The sequence below is a fragment of the Macaca nemestrina genome, chromosome 4 (genome assembly GCF_043159975.1).
Source record: "Macaca nemestrina isolate mMacNem1 chromosome 4, mMacNem.hap1, whole genome shotgun sequence".
Taxonomy (NCBI): domain Eukaryota; kingdom Metazoa; phylum Chordata; class Mammalia; order Primates; family Cercopithecidae; genus Macaca; species Macaca nemestrina.
This window is the reverse complement of record NC_092128.1, coordinates 74,814,152-74,835,383: the sequence shown is the minus strand read 5'-3', so window position 1 is coordinate 74,835,383 and position 21,232 is coordinate 74,814,152. Positions and strand designations below refer to the sequence as shown.

Below are 21,232 nucleotides of genomic sequence, written 5' to 3'. Positions count from 1 at the left end.
GCCAGAAAATAGGTAAGTCCACAATCACAATGTGAAATTTTTTACACATCTCTTTCAGTAATATATTCTAGAAGTTTTGAACAATATAATTAAAAAACTGGGGCAGGGCACGGGTGGCTCACGCCTATAATCCCAACACTTTGGGAGGCCAAGGCAAGTGGATCACCTGAGGTCAGGAGTTCGAGACCAGCCTGGCCAACATGGTGAGACCCCCATCTCTACCAAAAATGCAAAAAACAAAATTAGCGGGGCGTGGTGGCTGGTGCCTGTAATCCCAACTATTCGGGAGGCTGAGGCAAGAGAATCACTTGAACCTGGGAGGCAGAGGGTGCAGTGAGCTGAGATCACACCACTGCACTCCAGCCTGGGAAACAAAACTTCCTATCAAAAAAACCCACAAAAAAACAAAAAAACAAAAATGACTTGACATACATGACAGTCCTTTCCTCCCCTTTCCCCTTTCCCCTTTCTCCTTTCCTTCTCTCTCTCTCTCTCTCTCTCTCTCTCTCTCTCTGATAGAGTTTTGCTCTTATCACCCAGGCTGGAGTGCAATGGGGCGATTTCAGCTCACTGCAACCTTGGCTTCCTGGGTTCAAGCAATTGCCCTGCATCAGCCTCCCGAGTAGCTGGGCACCTGCCACCACGCCTGTCTAATTTTTTTGTATTTTTTAGTAGAGACAGGGTTTCACCATGTTGACCAGGCTGCTCTCAAACTCCTGACTTCAGGTGATCCACCTGCCTTGGCCGCCCAAATTGCTGGGATTACAGGTATGAGCCACCGTGTCTGGCCATGACAGACTTTTCTCCCTGAGCACCAAGCTAGTCAACAGTACCATGATATCCTATCCATCCCCTCTCCTCAGTAGCTTAATTCCTTTTACTGAACACTATTTTGTATGTTTGTATGATGACATTAGCCAACACTGAGGGTCACTATGTGAAAATATCTTAGTAAAATCATTAGTGGATCTCCTTTAAGGATATTATCAATATCAACAGCACCGTTTGCCACAAATCATGCATTATTTTACTTGTTACCAGTAATTGTATTTTCCTTTAGCAGTTTGTTTTTATCTTATAAATACTGTGAATAATATAATTGACAAGGGTTTCCTTTTCCTTCTGGTAATTAGAAAGCCTAGAGCCAAATTGAGGGTCCAACCTTATAAAAAGTGTAATTGTGATATATTTGGTTGCAGCATCATTTCTGGTTCCATTCATTCTTCTCTCTCATCTTACCACTTTCAGTTCCCCTATCCTGTCACATAAAGTGTCTCTCCAAATTACTTCTAGACAGTACATGAATAAATGAATTATGAGAATTTTAAAACACATGGGTAGTGGAAAAGACAGATACTCTTAATGGCAGTGTATTTTCTCTTGTTATTCCTGATAAAGACCCTATTTATTAAATCTGAGTAAATTTCAGAGAAGTGAGTAAATACAGAGAAGTAAGATTCTCTAACAACTGGGTCACAAGAAGCAAATACCAAGTAGATGAGGCCTGATGACCACAGAATTGGCTCGATTCAATATGTAAGCTGACTCAGAGTTCCACTCACATGTCTACAATTTCTGGGTCTGGGATCAGGGAAGTTGAGTTTAGGATACACGTGCAGACTACCACCTTGGGGATCTACTTTCGGGGTATCTGGGGTCTTACTGCAACAGCCAAACCATTTTGTGGAAAAAGAGTAAGAGAGAGGAGAGGAAATAAAAGGGATTATTTTCATATTCTTATGCTCCTTCCTCTAGGATAGTTTAAAATTAGCTGGGAAGTACCTAAGAAATATTCCTATTTTTGAAAAAATCCAAGACTGAGTAATTAATTTCAGCCACAATCTATTATGAAAGTCTAGACTTTTCTATGAGCTTATAGGAAAGATTATAACTTTCCTATAATCTTTTATAATCCTTCCTATAATCTTGCAATTTAAATATTTTCTTCTTGCTCAGTTTTCATTAGAGCTAAGGAACAGTAAGCAACTAAGGGAACAAAGTATAAAATGCTTTATATAACCCTCCTTGTTCACACTTTTGGGAAGATAACATGCAGTATTACCTAACTGGTGGTCCACTGATGGAGTAGGTAGGTGTGAGAAGGAAATGAAGCAGCACTTGGTAGCAATATTCAAACTTCACAGAAATCTTTGAGTTACATTTACAGACCTGCAAGTGACTAAGTTCCTGTTATGCCTCAAGACTGTGAATGGGTCGCAATGCTTACAAAATTATGTACAAACCTTTCTGCAGTCAAAGCCCACTTTCACTCCAAGAACACACTATGCCATTTCAAATGGCTCTACCTTTTTAACATAAAGACTATGAATCAGAAAAAAGTTATGCTAATGTTATTCAATTTTCTCTTCTTTGAACTCCCTCTCATCTTTTGAGATGCTTACATAGTACCTTAAATTCTATTTATTTGTCTCCTACCAAACTTTTCCTCTTTCATCCTTGATCCCACAAATCATATACCTTGCAGTATAATCAGCAGGACCTAGTACTTTCTTTCTGCCTAGTAGCCACTCCTTCTCTTACAAGTCAGTGTGCCACCTAAAGCCTTCCTGGAAGCAGGTTTTCAGTGTTCAAAATAATTTTTTAAATGATATCATACTTACTCCTGATCTCTCATGGTAGAACAGCCAGAATATGCCTTCATAGGTAACTTCCACCTACTGGCTCTAGTCTTTCTTTCAGTATCTCTGTGGGATATGCATAATCCTTTAGCAAACCAGCCTACAAAATATTTGAAGCTGCAAACGGTATCAACATAAGGATCCTGGAATTTCTAGAAGCTCAGAACGTGTTGCTTCTGTGACTTTTCTAGAAAATCCAATAAAACTAATATTACAAGCTTTTAGCCTACCAAGATCACGCTAACATACCTATTCTCTGTTTTTATCCTAATCCTGGCATTATTTAGGCACTAAGAAATGACAAGCATGAAAGAGCAGCAGGGCATAATTATCATTTCTCCTCTCCTGGAGCACAAGGAAAATACTTGACCAGCACACTAGTATAAACTAGAATGGATTTGGGGTCTGTTATGGCTCTTGGTGGAAAAAAATTTGTTACATCAGCTTTCTGTAATCATGATAAGAAAAAAGTGTTAGATTACATTCAATAACAAATTTGTATTGATGATTGTTATCAAAATTTTAATAATACTTGAGTTGGCTTAGGTTTTAGAGATAAACACACAAATGGTGGTCAAACATAATTTTAAATTTGTGCTAAATTTTTGTATGGTTTGGAAAAAGCTTTTACTCATCAAAAATCTGTAATTCAATATTGAGAGTCACATCATTTTGGATGAGCATGAGTACACATGAAGGAACGGCTGCTCAGAGGCTCTTCCTTCCTTCCTCCTTTGCCTGCCTTCCCTTCCTTTTACTATTTCATTCTGACCGTTTTCATTGATCTACACTTGATTATTCTTTTGCTTCATGAACTACCTCAATGCCTAAAAACATGCTAAACCACTCATCCTACCACTCTAGTGCCTGAAAAGCAAACAGAATTGGACAGTCGGTAGAAAGTGGGGAGCATGACACTTGCATCTCATGAGCAGGAGCCTTGGAACTACTGGAAGTGCTATCCCTCTCCTGGTACAAAACGGTGGTGGTGGATTTTTAAATGTGGAATGGCCTATGTTAGGTCTGCAGCCTTACTTTTCTTTCTAAACCTCTAGTATTTCAGCGTTCCCTAGCAACAGAAGCAAAGGATCAATTTAGAAAAGTGCTTTCCAGAGCATTCCTATCCAGCTACTGACCAAGCCATTTTAGTTTATGTGATCAAGCAATTGAAATTCAAAGAGATTTATCACTGACTGTCCTCACAGCAAAACTAGAAGAGCACTTGATATGTATGCTACTAATATCTGAGATGACCGATTCTACCTCTACTGCACAAGCATGGATTGGTTTCAGTAAGAATTAGTAGTCTCCACATCTCACTGTGAACTGACAGTGTTGCTAGGGAAACTGACAATTATGTGGCAAAATGGAGGGTGTAGAATAGAAAAAGGGTTCAGAAGAAATGTAAGGTTTTGATCCAAATGGGCATGCTAATAGTATAGTGTGTTGATCTTCCATAGTCATATAATTTAATAAATACCATTAATTATATGTTTGACAAGATACAGATGTCTAAACTGAAAGAAATGAATAGAAATGAAAAGCTACTAGATACTGCTCATATTTTGTGTATGCCACAGCAGGAATATGTATTTATTACATATAAACTATAATTTTTTAAAAGTTAAAATAGTCAAAAAGGTAAAAAATTTGGTTTGATTTCTGATGTTTTTCTTTAGATATCAATCTTATAGTGTTCCAGGTATAAAAATTATAATTCCATAAGAGCTCGAATAAATTACTTTTTTGGCTTCAAAGACTAAATCATATAGTCTCAAAACAGGTCATAAAGTGGTGAAGAAAGAAATACTACTTTTAAAATACTATACACAGTAATATCAACCCAGAGAAGCGAAATACTCTTCCTGAAGTCACACAGCTCCTCACTTAGTGGTAATGCTAATGCTAAATCCTCCTCTTTCAGCTGCCTAAGAGGCACTATTTATAAATTACATCCTGTTTAGGGAAAACCCATTAGAAGGATATAAACCCAGTGAATGGATTCAAATCTCCAGATATCATTTTAATTTTAAATGAAGATTTCTAATACTTTCCATTTTTAATGGCTAAGAATTTAGTTCTAAGAGTTCATGATAGGATATAAACACTTGCTTATCAGGAAAACCTCACTGGACACATTTTAATATGTGAGAAAGATCATGAAAACTCTAAAAAGCCCATTATAACAGGGTTTTACTGCACGTCAAAGTGTTGCCTCTGAGTTGTCGGTCCTGTCATGACAACCCTGCTGCACTACATTCTTTTATTTTCATTTTCCAGGGACTACTATGTATATATTTAAAAAGATGAAGCCACACATTCCTGTGTATTTATCTTTATAATTATTATGTTTTCTAATTTGCAAATACACCAGAGATATTAAAAGTCATTCATGTTCATACACGTACAATCTAAGAATAAGAATGGTGTGTGTGTAAGAACATAAGTAATTTATTTATGGTTGGTGTATGAATGAAGATAATCATCTATAATCATTTATAATACAAAATGTCTCCAGTGTTTTGGTCTTATTTCGTCTTTGACATGAAAGACCTAAGTATACATGAGTACACCATGGTAAAAGCACAAAACTATATGGACTTCATTAACTACATAAATCTCAAGTGCTGAAAGCAGCAGTCTGCCTTCTGATATTATGAAAAAGATCTTTATTCTAGTGACTTAAACATTCTAAAGCTTGGCTGGGCGCGGCAGCTCATGCCTGTAATCCTAGCACTCTGGGAAGCCAAGGCAGGTGGATCACCTGAGGTCAGGAGTTCGAGACCAGCCTGGCCAACAAGGCAAAAGCCCACCTCTACTAAAAATACAAAAATGGGCTGGGCGTGGTGGCACATGCCTATAATCACAGCTACTGGGGAGGCTGAGGCATGAGAATCGCTTGAACCTGGCAGGCGAAGGTTGCAGTGAGCTGAGATTGCACCACTGTACTCCAGCCTAGATGACAGAGTGAGACTCTCAAAAAAAAAAAAAAAAAAAAAAAAAAAAAAATCTAAATCTTATTCATTAACACGTAAGTAGTGTAGTTCATCCTAGATAGGATGAACTATAAAATTTATAAGGTAGTTTATTAAATCTGTCAATTTTATGATGATTTAAAAATAGTATTTAGCTTGTCTTTAGCTGGGATTTATTAATTCTACATATTAAAGTATTTATTTTTGATAAGATAAGAGCTAAAATGATTGGCTCCTATTTTGACAAGCCTTTTCTTCTTTCCCATAGAAGGAAGGTATTTCCAACTTTTAAATCTCTGGGCCAGAAAAAGAAAAATAAAAGGCCAATTACACAGTTATGAAAAATGATTTTTGTGGTTGGGTTAAACAAACCTTGACTTAGGCCATCTTGGCAAGATGTTTGCTTGACATCCAAGTTCTCCATGGTATCCCCTTTAGAGACTTCACCAAGAGATGTTCTTCTCTCAAAGATGTTGTTATTATTGTTAACTTGAGTACCATTTTGCTTCAGTAGCCTGAATACCTCAGCTTCCAAATCTCTAATCTAGGAAAAACAAATCCATTCATAAAACTCTAAACCAGCACTCCTCTCCAAGTACAGCAAAACCATCTTATTATTTAGTGTCTTAGGGAACACAACTCACCCGCACTTGGAGGCCTTGCACTTCCACAAGATGAGCTTTTTCCAAATCTTCTATTTTCTTTCTTTCTGCTTCCTGTCTTTTGATGAAATCAAGCTCTCTTAAGAAGAAAATAATAGTTCTGATTATATCATACACTCAATAAATGAAAGTTCTTATCTGAAACAATAAACTGCATAGTAGGATAAGCAACTGAACAGTTATTTAAATGGACAACATTCAATCAGTTAGAGGAAAAGGTATAGTAATGAAAGAAACCAAAACATCTTTAATGGGTCACAAGGCAAAGAAAAATGATTTGATTCTGCTTATTATAGCTTATTATAATTTTCTTTTGTAGCTCCTGATTCTAGAACACCCATACGTATTTAGATAGGAATGACTGCACTAATGATCCAAGTTGGGTAATTTAGTGGAGACAATTACTTGTCAGGTAGAAATAATTCCATTTTTCCAATGTCATAAGCGTAGTACAGTAAAATGATGTAACTAGATAAGAGTTCAAAAAAGATAACTATAAGATTTCTATGAATAACAGTGAAGAGGGGCTGGGTGGGTCAGAAACATCAAGAGGGGCACTCACTTATAGACCTAAGGATAATAGGGGGAAAAGAGAAATAACTCCATTTTGAAAACCTGGAATAGAATATGCAAATTTAGCAAAATTTACTATAAAATTATTTCATGAAAAAGAGTTTGGCAAAAAGTTAAAACAGTGATGTATTGAATTTATAGTCACAGAGAATAATTACTCCCCTTTTATCAAGAAATTTTTGATAGCAATCTCTTTTAAATATTAAAAACATCCTTTCCATAATAGGAAATAATAGAAATATGGTGAATCTTACATATATGCTTAGCTTCTGAGGCTTGACATGGAAAGCTAGAAAAGGTATTGGCACTACTTATTTGTTCTAACTAGCCAGAAGTAACTGATGAAAAAAATCTAGTAAAAATCTCCGTGGTCAGTCTCCGTGACATTACATCGAGATCCAAGAGATGGAAGCAAAGGAGCAGTAGCTCAGAAACAGCTGCTGAAAATCAAAAACAGAATGTGGTAATGGTCTCTCTCCCTGCAGTGAACTGAGGCCCTCCTGATTCTCTCAACAGCTGAGAAATGCAGAGTGGCAGGGCAGGGGGGCTTGCTAGTCGATATGTGCGCTGTCTGTAGTGGGAAATTCTGTAGCTACTGATCTAAGAATAGAGGAGCAGCCTGATTCAGGCCCCAGCTGCGGCTTGCGTGCTCCACATCCAATAGTCAGTCATTCTGTATGACTTTCAGCTGGGCTTCTTGCTTCTAAGTCACAGAGGTGTTTCAAAAAGAATGAAGAAATTCAGATGTTTTAACAGTTACTAACAACAATTAATTATCAAAAATAGCCAAGAGGCCTGGTAGTCAAAAACTATAAAATATACAAAACATAATCTCATGAAAAAGTAATAGAAGTGACTTCCAAAACTTAATGTGTATTTACGCTGTAACTATGCTCCTGGATAGGAAAGATATCTCTGAAGCCATCTTTTCTATTCCACTAGATATTCCAAAATTATTGGACATAAGCCTTCTTTAGACAAACACAACTATTCTTTAGTCATTAGAAGTTGCTTACTTTTGTTGAAAATCCTTGATCAACTTCTTTGCCTTGTTGTATTTCTTTTCCAAGGCCTGATACTGGCTTTGAGTCTCTTTGAGATGTTCATTCACTGTGTGGCATAATGTTTGGGCCTCAATCCAGTAGCTTTCCAACTTCAACATTCTTTCCTTGTTCTCTTCTATGTTTTGTTGGAGTTGGGTTTTTTCTAGTTCCCACCTCACTTTCTCATTTTCTGCTGCCTGCAGCTGGAGAAAGCAAATGTCAAGGAAAAGATAATTTGGCCATTTTGTAGCAAAAATCTCTCATTTTTATAGCATGTTGTAGATCAAGTTCTGTTATCATAAATAATCACTGAAACCACTTAAGATGAGAAAAGCAAGTATTATTTTTATGAATCCATAGATGATAAAACGGAAGCCTTGAAAAGTGAAATGATTTGTCCAAGGTCACACATTTGATAATAAAACATGGATTGGATTCCACATCGCATGATATTTCCATCACATCATGTGATCTGAAATGCTGTGAGCAGTAAATGATGTTTCAGAGTTTGATAGGGATCTCTTTTAAATATTAAAAACGAATGTCAACATGTTTTGAGAGTTTTTTAAAAAATATACAATGATATATAAAAAGTTAACTAAAAAGGGAGTGGAGAGGGGCAGGGAGGAGAGAGGAGTTAGAAGCACAGTATGGCCTAATGGTTAAGAAGGGGTCTCTGGAGTCATTCAGCATAGATTTGAATCCCAGTTCTGCCATTATTGGCCATTAAACCTTGGACATGTAATTGAAGTTCTCTAAGACTCAATTATATCATCCATACAACAGAATTGTGATATAACACATCAGTATGCTTGAAATAGCTCCTTGGGCACAAGAATCATCTGATAAACATTAACCACTTTCACTCTGCTTTTAAACCTTTTGATGATCTTATTTTGTTCTTTATTTCAATGAACATGAACACAGTCTACAGTTCACTATTTTACATGTAGTGTAATGAACTTCTCAAGCTTTATAAACCTAAATTCCCATAAAAATATAAAAGATAATGTAAGTAAAAGTATAAATTGTTGCTTGGTTAATTTAAGTCCCTCCCCCGGAACAGAAAGCCGTAACCAGCTTTTTGTTTTTCTGCTTCTAGGGACTCTTAGGAATAGATAGTAAACTAGTCTAATACCCTCATTTCTACAGAAATCCAAGACTGATCATTTAGGTGAGGGCTCAAAAGTCATTCCCAATAACTCTCTGGCCTTCAAACTGGTACTTTATCTACTTTATATGCCTTCTTTAAAGTTCAAAATGATGCAAAGTCATTATAAACTATCAATGTTCAAAATCATATAGCATTTAGCAAAAGTAAACATGTATTTATATACACACACATCTATGTTTTTGCAAATATTTTTAACTAAACACATTTGCAAAACAGTTTACAAAGTTAGAAAGCAGCCAAAACAATTTCAAGATTAGGAATTCTATTATCGAAATGAATAATAAAGAATCATAATAAAGTGTTAATCTGTGGATATTACATGCCACCATAATGATGAAACAATATAAAATGCTAATTTATAGTATTTTCTAAGTTAAATGTCTATAGTCTAATACATAAGCTCCATTAAAACATTTACAATCACAGAGAAAAAGAGATCTTTTTAAAACAACAATTTAAAATATCTTCAATTCTTTCTATGTCAAGAGATAATAACAATTTAAAACAGGAATAGGTTATTTACTGCATCTTTTATTAAGCAATGTTTTGTATCAAGTTGTTTATTTAGCAACCACTACTAATTTGAAATTATTATTCACGGAGCTGGACTAACACTGTGAATGACATATAGATGTATTTTGACTACAGAGCTGCAGAGTAAATTAGCTGAGAATAGCATTTAACCAAAATAGCCTTGGTAATTCATCTCCATTTAAAACACATGGAGAAACCAAAACAAGTGTTCAATGTGAACAACAAAACAGATCATTAGTGGTGGTGGTGGTGGTGGTTGGGGGGTGATTATGTCTTAATTTTTAACAGACCAGGGAAACAATAAAGAATATTGCTTTAAAAGTAATTTAAAATATATTTTTAAATCTTTGAAATTGTATATTTGATAAAACTAAACAAAATTGCTAGAACTGGGTCTCATACAAGTGCCTTAAAGTTTGTCAATTAAAATATATAGACTAATAATACATACTCCCTTTTATCAAGACCTTTTCTCCCTCACAAATTTAAATTATATGAACCAAACAACTAAAAATTTCCAGTAGTACCTGGCACTTAAATTATGCATGTATTAAGTTTATAATATTTAATTATTAGAAATTAGAACTTGTTTATAAAAAATTGATGTGCTATACTAAATTTGTTCCTACAAATAAATGATTAAATCTATTTATAATAAGGTAAGTAAAGAGGAGATATAGTAGCTTTGCTTAAGGAATTAGTAATCAAAACATACTTTGCAAGCTTGAACCATTAAAAACATTACTTAAGGAAATCTCAGAGGCCACATATGTGCAAATACATAAATACATATATCTAAAATATTGTGTAATTTGCACTGAGGGGGATGTGGGCGTTTGCTCTCACTGGCAAGTTTGTCTATGTACCTAACAGTGAAAATGAATCTATCACATTTGTATTCTTTCAAATATACAGGGACAAATCCTAGGGTTGAATTTATTCATAGTATCTGAAGTTTAAAAAGTAAAATTCAAACACCATGTTTCGGTGCTTACCTTGGTCTTCAATTTTTGAATCTCTGCTTCTGTAACTGCATGTTTGATTTGCAACTGAAAATTGAAAAGAAAGAAAAAATCTGAACTAAGAAAGTGTATCTATATTTGTAAAGCCTCAGCAGCTACAAGAATGCCTTATTACATAGTAAAAGGCCTAGAAAAGTGCTGCAGTGCAGCCAGTTGTAAATTAAAGTGTCTACTGTGTGAAATGACACTGGGTGCAAACTAATTAAACACAGTTTATGGTCTATACTCCCTAACATCAGATTAGGTTACCAATTTAATTGCTCAGGGACCAAGAGAAGAAAACACTTTTTACTGCCCTCTTTGCAGCTCTTCCTTTATGGTTTGAGTGTCAAGGAACTGTTTCCTTGCTAAGCCTAGCTAACTGAACGGCATAAGCAGGCAAGTGAGCTGGTAATGTGATTTAATTCCAAACCTGGCAGTGTGAAGATTTATTCCAAATCTGCAAGAAAGGTGGCGCTATGGTCCTGTGAGTTGCAAGCACATTCTGCTCAGCAGCTCGGCTGCAAAGGGAGAGAGGAGGACTGCAGTTGCACGGGGAAATCTCTGATATATATTTTTTATTTTAATTGCAAGAAACGTACAGATCCAGATTTCTGTCTTCCAAAAGATCTGCTCCTTTTAAAGACTCAGATCCCCAATAGCTTCTGCTACAGCTTATTAGCATAAGAGTAACAGTTTACATTTGTTTTGCTTGTCCCTCCCCCGCTTTGTTTTCTTTGTAAGGGAAGAAGAACAAACTGAACGAATCATTCATTTTCCTTAGGGGATCAATAAATACTCCCAAATTTAAGGAAACAACTTATGGGTTCACAATTTCTTGTCTGAAATCCTTGGGGCCAGATGTTTTTGGAAGTCAGCATTCTTCCAACTTCAGAAAGGTAGTTAAGACGTATCTTCTACAAATTGTTTATTATCCACAGCAGGGTCTTTAGAGGCACTCTATAGTCAAACACATGACTTATTTTTGCCACCAAACATGAATATTCCCACTAAGTGAGGTACAAAAAGACTGTAAATAGCATCCTGTTAGGTCAGGTTGTACCACTAAATTAGTTTGACACAAAATTACAAAGACGACTGGGGGCATTTTGGATTTAAGACTGTATACATGAGGGACCATAAACTTTTACTATTACTGTAATCAAGTAAGGCTAAGAGGTTTTCTTATCAGAAGTGAGTGAGTCTGACAGAAGGACAGAAATGTGGAGTTTTCAGACTAGCAATGTGAACCTGTGAAGACCATAGCACCTCCTAAACCTCAGCCCTCTCTTGGGTTTGCAACCTGTATTCCCTTGGTTTTTACCAAGTTCGTGGGGACACGTGGGAAGGATGATAAGGGGAAGATGGAAGAATCAAGGACAGGTTTATTCAACCCCCTTGGATGCCAGTGGCTAACTGCCCAGAACCTGAGGGTTCCTAAGTTCCTCGTAAAGTGCTCCCTCCTGTTATGCAAAAGGCCATGAGGTCTGCACTGCCACAGCTCTTGTTACCGCTCTTGGTGCTGAGAGGTGATTTTGAAACTTTTTAGTTTGATTCTGCCCCACTCACACTGCTTACATTCTTCCTGACCTCGTCACTCTGGCCATCTTGCTGGTGTGGCTATTACTCCTTGCACCCTCACTGGCTCCTAGGAGCTTCTATGCTTGAACAGTTTCTAGAGTAGGACCGTATGTGGAAATGTTATTTTTATAAGGCACAAAATCTGGCTCTTTTAGTTTCTTACCACAGCACAAGTGGTACAATTCTTACTTACCTGCCTTTAGCAGATGCTCAGAGCATTAGTGCACCTGGCAAGGAATCTAATCACAAGTTTTCTCAATGACTAGATTGGAAGAAGGTATAAAGACACAACAGTGCTGCTCAGAAATCCCTGCAATTCCCTACCCCCTCACTGATGAGGTCTATGCTCATCCTAAGTCCTAGCCTGGATTGATCTTTTGGAAGCCTGACAACACCAGGCTAGCCAGTCAGATAGGCTTGAATGCCCAGTGGATACTCCAACTGTAGGCTCTTCTGAACTCATTTTAGACACGGGAAGACTAAAGATTAGAGAAGACAACCAACCTGGTCTCGTCCTCACAGTGAATCAGCATTAAAACCAGGACTAAAACCTGGATCTTCTCGTTCTGATTCAATGCCATTTTCCTTAGAAAATAAGGATCAATTCAATAGGCATTCATTGAAGAGTTGCTATGTGCAGGATGCTGTGAAAATAACTTTTTCTCCCTCTAATAAATATTAAGGCTAATCTCCCCCACCAGTATAAACTAATAACGTAAAAAAGGGCAAAAGTACTTAGACATCAGACACATTATTTATATATAAATCTACAAAACCAATGTATATGCACACACACATATATGGCTATGTGCTAAGGAATCCAGAAAATCCATACACTTAGGTGATTCTGGAGGATTTGCAATTGTTATTGACAAGATCTACTTCTTGTTCTTTCAACCATGTGACAAGCATGAAGGGTAGTTAACTTAGACTGAATTCATCTCTGGCCTACCATGTACTCTATAGAGCATTAGAAAATTACTTAACCTCTCTTATTTCACTTTCCTCACCTGTAAAATTCAGTTCCGTATAAGTCATAACCTTCCTTATTGGATGATTAAGTGATATAACCCATATAAAGCACTTAGCACAGTGGCTAGCATAGAGTACGTTCTCAATAAACTCAGCCAGGACCAAGAGAGAATGGTCTGAAGAACTCAAATATGATTACCCCAGCTTCATCTCGCAGTTAAATATGCTAACGGCTGTAAAATGTCACACCTGAAGTAAAATGAACACCTCTGATTCTATTTAAAGAGAAGCAAGAAATCAAAAGGGCAGATTTCACAGTGAACACTGCACTATGGGCAAGTGCCAGATTTTATTAACTCCTGGTAGGGTAACCAAATATGTGGCATGCAGCTTGTTGGGATTTTGGACTTTCTTTTCTCAGATCACTGTGTCTTCTATAAGTTGCTTCTCTGGACCTCAGTTTCCCATATGAAAAATGCTAGATGGAACTCCAAGAGCCCTTTCACATATGATAGGTGTGACATTTACGAAACGAAGAACCTGAAGGTAGTTGTCAAGGTTGCAGAGTTTAGAAATTCTTGTCCTGAGCCAATACTTTCCTTCTTGTGAATAAATACACTAGATTAATCCACAAACTGCGGGACAAACCCAGGTAAAACTGTGAAAGAGCCCATGTTGATCTATTCTACCCTTCCCATCTCACCAAAAATGGATAACAGGAGGGAACTGAACTAATTAGCAGTGAGGTGAGAACAACTGCTGAAAGTTTGGACTGTTACTAAGTACAGCTAAATTCTTCACATATAGGAAAGCAGAATGAATTGTGTAAATTCACGTATTATTCAGAATGGACAAAATTTTCTTAGTACACATAAGGCCTAAAATTTAAAATATGTGATTATTTTAATTCTGTATGTACATTAAGAGAATTTTTACAAATCCATCACTATTGACAAGAAAAGCATCAAAAATACACTAACTGAACTCTTTCATTTTACATAGTATGGACCTGTGTCTAGTGAGCTTACGTTGGAAGGCTATTAGTTGCCAAAGCTAGGTTTTAGAAATCTCAGCCCATGGTTCTTTCCACTAATACTAAATTTCTTACATCTGTAAGCCCCTTTATTTTTAATCATCTTCCTTTATCATTGCAAATGACTGGGGGAGGCAGGGCAGGTGTTGTGAACCTCATGGTTCAGATGAGGAAAGAGGCTCAGGGAAGTCACACACCTTCTTCAAGTTCCCACTAGAAACAGGTGGTGGAGTGGAAGCGAAACCAGATTTGACTCTTCCTACCTCTGTTCCTCCCTTAACCATGTATCTAACTGAACCAGTTGCTTTGGGATATATTTTTCATTTACTCTTTCCCCAAACCCCAAGGCATATGTCATCATCATAACCTCTCAGATGAGAAGTTATTACTCCGACTGGAAACCATGGATCACTTCTGGTAGTCTGAGCATTCTGACACTGAATGCAAAATGGTGCTAAATCAGCTGCTGTTGTTATTAATGAAGCTTAGAAAGCACACCTCCACCTCCCTTAATAATCAATCGGCATTTAGTGACTGAGACTATGTGCTAGGTACTATGCTAATCACTGAGGATACATGAACATGACATAGAATCTACCTTCAAGATACTTCATGGAGATTAATAAATACCACCTTGTAAGAATTCTCCAGATCACCCTGTGAGAAAGGTCAGAGGCAACTTGCTGCTGGATGGCTTGTTTAGTCTTTTGTTCTATAGCAAGATCAGATGTCATGTGTCTTTGGCCTGTTTGTCCAGACGTGGACCCTACTTTCCAAGCAAAGTGAGCAAGATGGACCCAAGATATCTCCATTTCATGAGGAAAAGAAAATTGCTTTTCACAGGGGTGAAGGACCTTGACAAAAGGAGCATAGTTGGTTAAAGGTTGAGTGTTCTTATCCTAGAGCAGTTCCCTTTCCACATGTTTAAGAGATTTATGTCAAGAATCAATAACCTTTTCAAAGTACAGGTCCAAGAGTTTGCAAGAATGGTCAGGTAGGCTGCCTGCAGGGATAGAAGGTCAACAGGGCTGGTTAATAGAAATAGAGCCTGAAATGCCTGCTGGAGTTTTTGGGCTTCAGAGAAGCTAGGTTTGGAGAAAAGACTTGGGATTAGGAGGGCATAAATAAAAAGAAAAGGTTAAGAACTGCAGGTCAAAGTCTTTTAACTTACAAGACCATCTTTTTCATCTCTTTTGTCATCTTTAACACGAAAGCCATAGATATGCACCTCAGGATTTCAGCACAAATAAACATACACATTCCTACGAGAACAGGAGTTTTCATTTAACATTCTGAAGGTGTACCTGCTGTGTATAATTTTTTTTTTCAAAAAGATGAATACAGAACATGTACTCATATTACTGGATCGATATAATCCAAATATAACTGTGCTAAAAATAGAAACATCCTTTACACAGAAACTTAAATAGGTGAGACTGAACTTTTGCCCTCTCTCTACTTATCCTGTGAGAGCATGGAAAACATTTTTCTTTAAAAAGTGAAAAAAATCTTTGTAGGAAACGTTTTAAGAGAGCTCTAGTTCTAGAAATATTACAATCAGATAAGAGTAACATTTTCTGCTGTTGCTTTACAAAAGCAAATCAATAACTAATATTTGCAGAGAACTTTATAAAGTGCTTTCTAGATTGGAATCTAAATTTTTACAGTTATATTTATGAGTATTTGAGTGATGTATTACCTACAACAATGTGGCTTCACAAAAGAAATCAAAGTTGTTTTTAACTACATTTTGGTGTTAACTTGAAGCTTTGCCACAATTCTTTGTAATTTCTGCTGAAAAGTTTACATATGGTATCTATCTTACTTATTAACAAAAGTGTTTTACTTACGGAATCACGTATGCAAAATGAACTAAAACTGGCTGACTGAACAATATCACAATCTAATCTGAATGGTAACACTAATTGCAGCATATGTAGCATAGGGTGAGATTCTCTAACAAGGTCACTCCCTAAGTAGGTACTCATAAACTTGTTATTAATGATGCTGCTGCTGGATGTAGTTGATGGCCTATAATTACAGCTCTTTTTTTAAAATAAGTAACTGTTTGCTATTAAGTAGGCAGCAATTTATAGCTTCCCTACATGTTAGTGGAAACTTTCATAAAGATAACTTAATGTTATTATCCCACACATTTTATAACTTTTCTAGATTCTTTTTCATAGACTTAAATAAATAAAATAAACCAACTTTTAGACTCCATTTTTTCTTCAAGAGAAATGTAGAATTTTTAAAAATTGTTGCTATTGCTGTGACTCCTGAGGAGGAATGGCAAGGGAGAAATTGGACAGTCAGTTGAAATGGCACCTGGCTAATAGTTCCTGAGCCAGCCTCGCTGTAACTTCCACTAAATTACCAGTGAAATCACATTAAAAACAGAAAAACTCATAACCAAAAATGAACACAACTAAAAACAACAGTTCATAGAATATAAAAGAGTCATGAAGGTGAATTAAGAAAAATCTATCCAAGATTCCCTCTGACATCAGGGAGACATTTCGTACCACCCTCATTGATGGCTTGAGATCCATTCTGTCCCAAGCAAAAAGTGGACAACCCCTACTGTCTTGCCCAGGAATGGGGCGTCAAACCAGGCTCTCTAACTTTCTCAGTATTACATATTTGTTCAGAAAGCGACTGTTAGGGGGAAATGCAGGAAGGTGGCTGATGCATGGCACACTGCATACTTTCAGCTGCAGACCCTATATAGACGGGTGGCTTCAGTAAGTGCTTTGGTAGCAGTGAATACTGGAAATTACCTTTTTTTTTTTTTTTTATCTCTTTAACTTAGAGAACTGTGTGGCAATACTTGGGAGTATCTCACCATAGTACAGAGAATTGCCCTAGATGTCAGACTGCTAGAAAACAGCAACTGGGCTGGAAACAAGGCACCTAAATATCCCTCCTAATCTAAGTCCAGAAATGAGATTCATAATCAAAAAGTGAATAATTACTGACTAACCAATTACTAAAAGGTTTTTGTCTCATTTCAAGATAAAGAAAGAAAAAACAGGCCACCTTAGGTCTACTAACAAATACTGCAAATCAAGGTAAAGAAAATACCAACTTGAACACACAAATAAGTAAACTTGAGAAAATGATGTATCCTATAAGTAAAAAATATTTTAAGATCACTTTTTGAAATTCTAGGATGAAAAGAAAGTACAGCAAGAATGAAGAGTAAGAAAACTAAACATTTAATGAGAGAATTAAGTCATGTTAGAAGTGCTAAAAAGCATAAGCGAATTTGAAGTTAAAAGCATATTTAATTCAATTAAACTGTACACTTAAAATGATGAAGACAGTAAACTATACATGTATATTTTTCCCAATAAAAAATTAACAAAAAGCATAATTAATGCTACAAAAAATAAAATCACTGATATGACAAGACAAATTTAAGAAACAGTCTCAGACACAGAAAAAAAGACAAATTAAATAAAATGATAAAAAAGTCATAGATACTGATGACAGTGTTTCTAGAAAAAAACGGAAATAGAAAAAAAACTGAAGGAAACATTAATGAACTAAAATGAAAACAAAACAAAAACAAGAGCAATGCAAGCAAATTAAAAAGAAAAATTATCAATGAAAGAAGGCCTATTTCAATAAATTATGCTAAAAACTTTTGAAGTACAAGGTGAAAACAATACAAGCATCCAAATGCAAGCTTTATGTCAGACTTTTCCTTTAAAACACGCTTAAAACAATAAAACTTGCCCTACCACTTTTTCAGGGAAAAAGTTCGTTAATGAATTAGAATGTCATTCTTAGTATGGGAAGATCTGGAAACTATATCCTCCACAAATACTAAAAAAAGTACTTAAAGATATACTCTGCGAATGAGAAAAAATTCAGAATATAAGAATGAAGAAATTATTCTTTAAAAGGAATAATAGTGGATACTGATTAACCTGAGAGTATAACTGTTGTAAATATCATTAGAAAACTAACCAAAAACATAAGTTTAAAAAAAAAGTGACAATTATATTTTAATAATCTCTCTTAGAACCCAAGATTGTATCAAAATCTTCCATATGAAACATTCAAATGATTATTTGAATTCAAATTATATTTTGTTCTTAATCTTTAATATTTTAATTTTTAATTTTAATTTTAATTTCATTTTTGATATTTTTTTATTTTGTCCTTAAATTTTTAAACACTTTTCAAAAACTTAAAGACAAGCCTTAGTAAAAGCCAATAAACATAAAAGAAATATATAGCATAAAACAAGGTGGGAACACCTATATCTTGCATAATTATAAACTTAAACTGATTAAATTTTCTTAGTAAAAAATACAGACTCCAATATTATATTTTTATTTGTTCATTTATTTTAAGACAAGGTCTCACTCTCTTGCAAAGACTGGGGTGCAATGGCACAATCACCACTCAACTGCAGCCTCGACCTCCCAGGCTAAGGTGATCTTCCCACCTCAGCCCTCTGAGCAGCTGGAACCACAGGTGATTATATTATTTTAAAGCTACTATAAAACAAAGTGCTACAATTAGGTTTATGTTAAAAATAGGTACACACTTATACACTGGTGTTTATCCAGCAGCTGCAAACAAAAGTAGCAGTAAGAATACTGACATCAAAGTATACTTAAAGGTTGATAAATCTTGAAGTCAAATTTTACGTACTTTCAATATGGCATCAACCTAGATAACCAAAGCTGTAAGACACAAAATACAACAACGAGGTATAATTTCAGTATATATAATTCTCAATTTCCTAGATTAAGTAAGGAAAAATGAATATGGATCCAGAGGTCTAGAACACATCATGTCACTTTTACCAAAAACACCCATATTAATCTATAATGAAAGCATCACATTCAAAAAAAGAAAAACTTGAAAAGACACTATTATCTGGCCTCAATGTAATAAAACATTAAATAGATTAAAAAGCTACAAATTGAAAAGTTTCCTCAATTGTTCAAGTCAAAGAGAAAATGAAAGTCAAAATAAAAAATACAGACTATTTATGAAGTGATGAAAATGAGAAGAATGCACGTTGAAACAAGATGTGGCCAAAGGCATAATAAGAGACAGGTTCATAATTTTGACTGCTTTCATATTTAAACAATCAAGTATGACAATAAATGCAGCATTGGTTGCAAGAAGTTAGAATATGAGTAATCAAACATTCCTAAGAGAAACAGGATGATGGAATAAGTAAAAATACAAAGTTAGGGAGGGGGAAAGTGCCAGTGCAATACAACATAGCAAACTAACATGAGTTATTCCCTGTCTCTCTTGAATTCAACTTTGGAGACGACAAAAAAGAAAAATAGACTATGTATGGGCTTCAGGGTCTTATTCATCAATTAACAAAACAGCTGGTGAGAAACTCATACAGAACACAAATGGTTGCAGATGTCTTTGGAAAACTGAGGATCTGAAGCAGGAGAGTACAGTAACCAGGAATGGGGGCCAGCAATTTAATTTTTCATCTTCTCCATATAACCTGGGTAAGCCTGTATCTGGAGGTACATCAGGGATAGCCTATTTCAGGCCCTGAATCTTGTACCTCCTAGACACTAACTTATCCTTTAGTGCCTTTGGTAGAAAACTTTGGTGTAATGTGGTAAGCTGCAGCACCAGAGATAATAGTGAATTAACACTAGGGCAGCACCAGAATCCCATTACAGTTGGACAGAAAGAAGTACAGGTGAGCTGGAACTAATTATTTTGTAAAAAGTACACTTACAAATATATGTAACTAAAACTCTTCAAATACAAAAAGTTGGCAACAAGAGGAGAGGTAGAGGATGGTATGCTAAGGGTATTATTTTGTTAAATGATAAAGACATGGATATTGATCTGCTTTATACATTGCCAGGAAAAAAAACCTAAGACTAAGTCAAAATAAGTCAGGGTAATAAAATACAAATGTACAACTTTTAAGCAGCAGATAAAAATTTGATGTACCTAATGGCAAGTAGGTAGAAAGACTTAAAAAAGAAACAAGAAGAAAGCATGGACATTGTAAAATATGAAATAAGGTGGCATACATAAGTTCTAATATTAAAGTTATTAAGGTAAATGTAAATACGTTTGACTCACCAACTAACTGAAAAATACTCCCAGAGTATTATAAAAGTAAGATGTAGAAATAGGTTGCCTAAACGAAACATTTAAACAAGAGAATACAGAATTGTTGAAAATAAAGGGATGGAAAAACTAGATGCTGTGAAACAAATATAAAGAAAAGAAAGCCAGAGTTAATTTTTTATTATGAGACAAAATATAATTTGGGACAAAGTGCACCATAAGGGAGAAGAGAGATGTTATAAATAAAGAAGTTGTAATAATCCTCAACATATATGCAGTTAACAACAAAGATGTAAAATATCTAAAACTACCACTGGTAGGATTACAGGAAGAAATAAATGATGGTAACTGGTGATTTTAATATATGCTTTTTCAGATTTGGTAGATCATGTAGACAAAATATAAGCCATAGTATAGAAAAAAATGTGTATATGTGTTTGTATTATTAACCTTATTTATATTACGGTGGCTCATGCCTGTAATCCCAGCCCTTTGGCAGGCCAAGGCGGGTGGATCACCTGAGGTCAGGAGTTTGAGACCAGTCTGGCCAACATGGCGAAACCACGTCTCTACTAAAAATACAAAAATTAGCTGGGTGTGGTGGCGCATGCTTGTAATCGTTGTGCTCGTTTATAAAAGACATTTCTGAAAATAAAAAAATAGGGGAAAATCTTCCTAATTTATATTGAAGCAAATATAATCTTTGTGGCAGTTAAAAATGTTTTTTTGTTATAACAGATTTTTGGGAAACAGGTGGTGTTTGGTAACATTAAAAAATTCTTGAGTGGTGATTTCTCAGGGTTTGGTAAACCCATCACCTGAACAGTGTACACTGTACCCAAAGTGTAGTCTTTAATCTCTCACCACCCCACCTTTTCCCTCGAGTCCCCAAAGTCCAACATATCACTCATGCCTCTGTGTCCTCATAGCTTAGCTCCCACATATCAGTGAGAACATACAATGT

General features: G+C 35.7%; 1 protein-coding gene across 19 annotated transcripts in view; it reads right to left on the bottom strand.

The window, feature by feature from the left end:
* Positions 1–21,232, bottom strand: part of LOC105475534 (protein phosphatase 1 regulatory subunit 9A) — a 391,847-nt gene that overhangs the window by 36,574 nt on the left and 334,041 nt on the right. For 18 of the 19 annotated variants that reach the window (XR_011622153.1, XR_983434.3, XR_983433.3 and 15 more), the window contains 4 exons: positions 10,596–10,649; positions 7,866–8,095; positions 6,259–6,355; positions 5,987–6,158 (listed from right to left, as the gene is read on the bottom strand). Coding sequence is in view for 15 of the 19 variants with exons in the window: in XM_071094850.1 (XP_070950951.1) it covers positions 5,987–6,158; positions 6,259–6,355; positions 7,866–8,095; positions 10,596–10,649 (553 nt within the window). In the remaining 4 variants the exon portion in view is untranslated. The remainder of the gene's footprint in view (positions 1–5,986; positions 6,159–6,258; positions 6,356–7,865; positions 8,096–10,595; positions 10,650–21,232) is intronic. The other variant, XM_071094852.1, reaches the window with a different exon arrangement.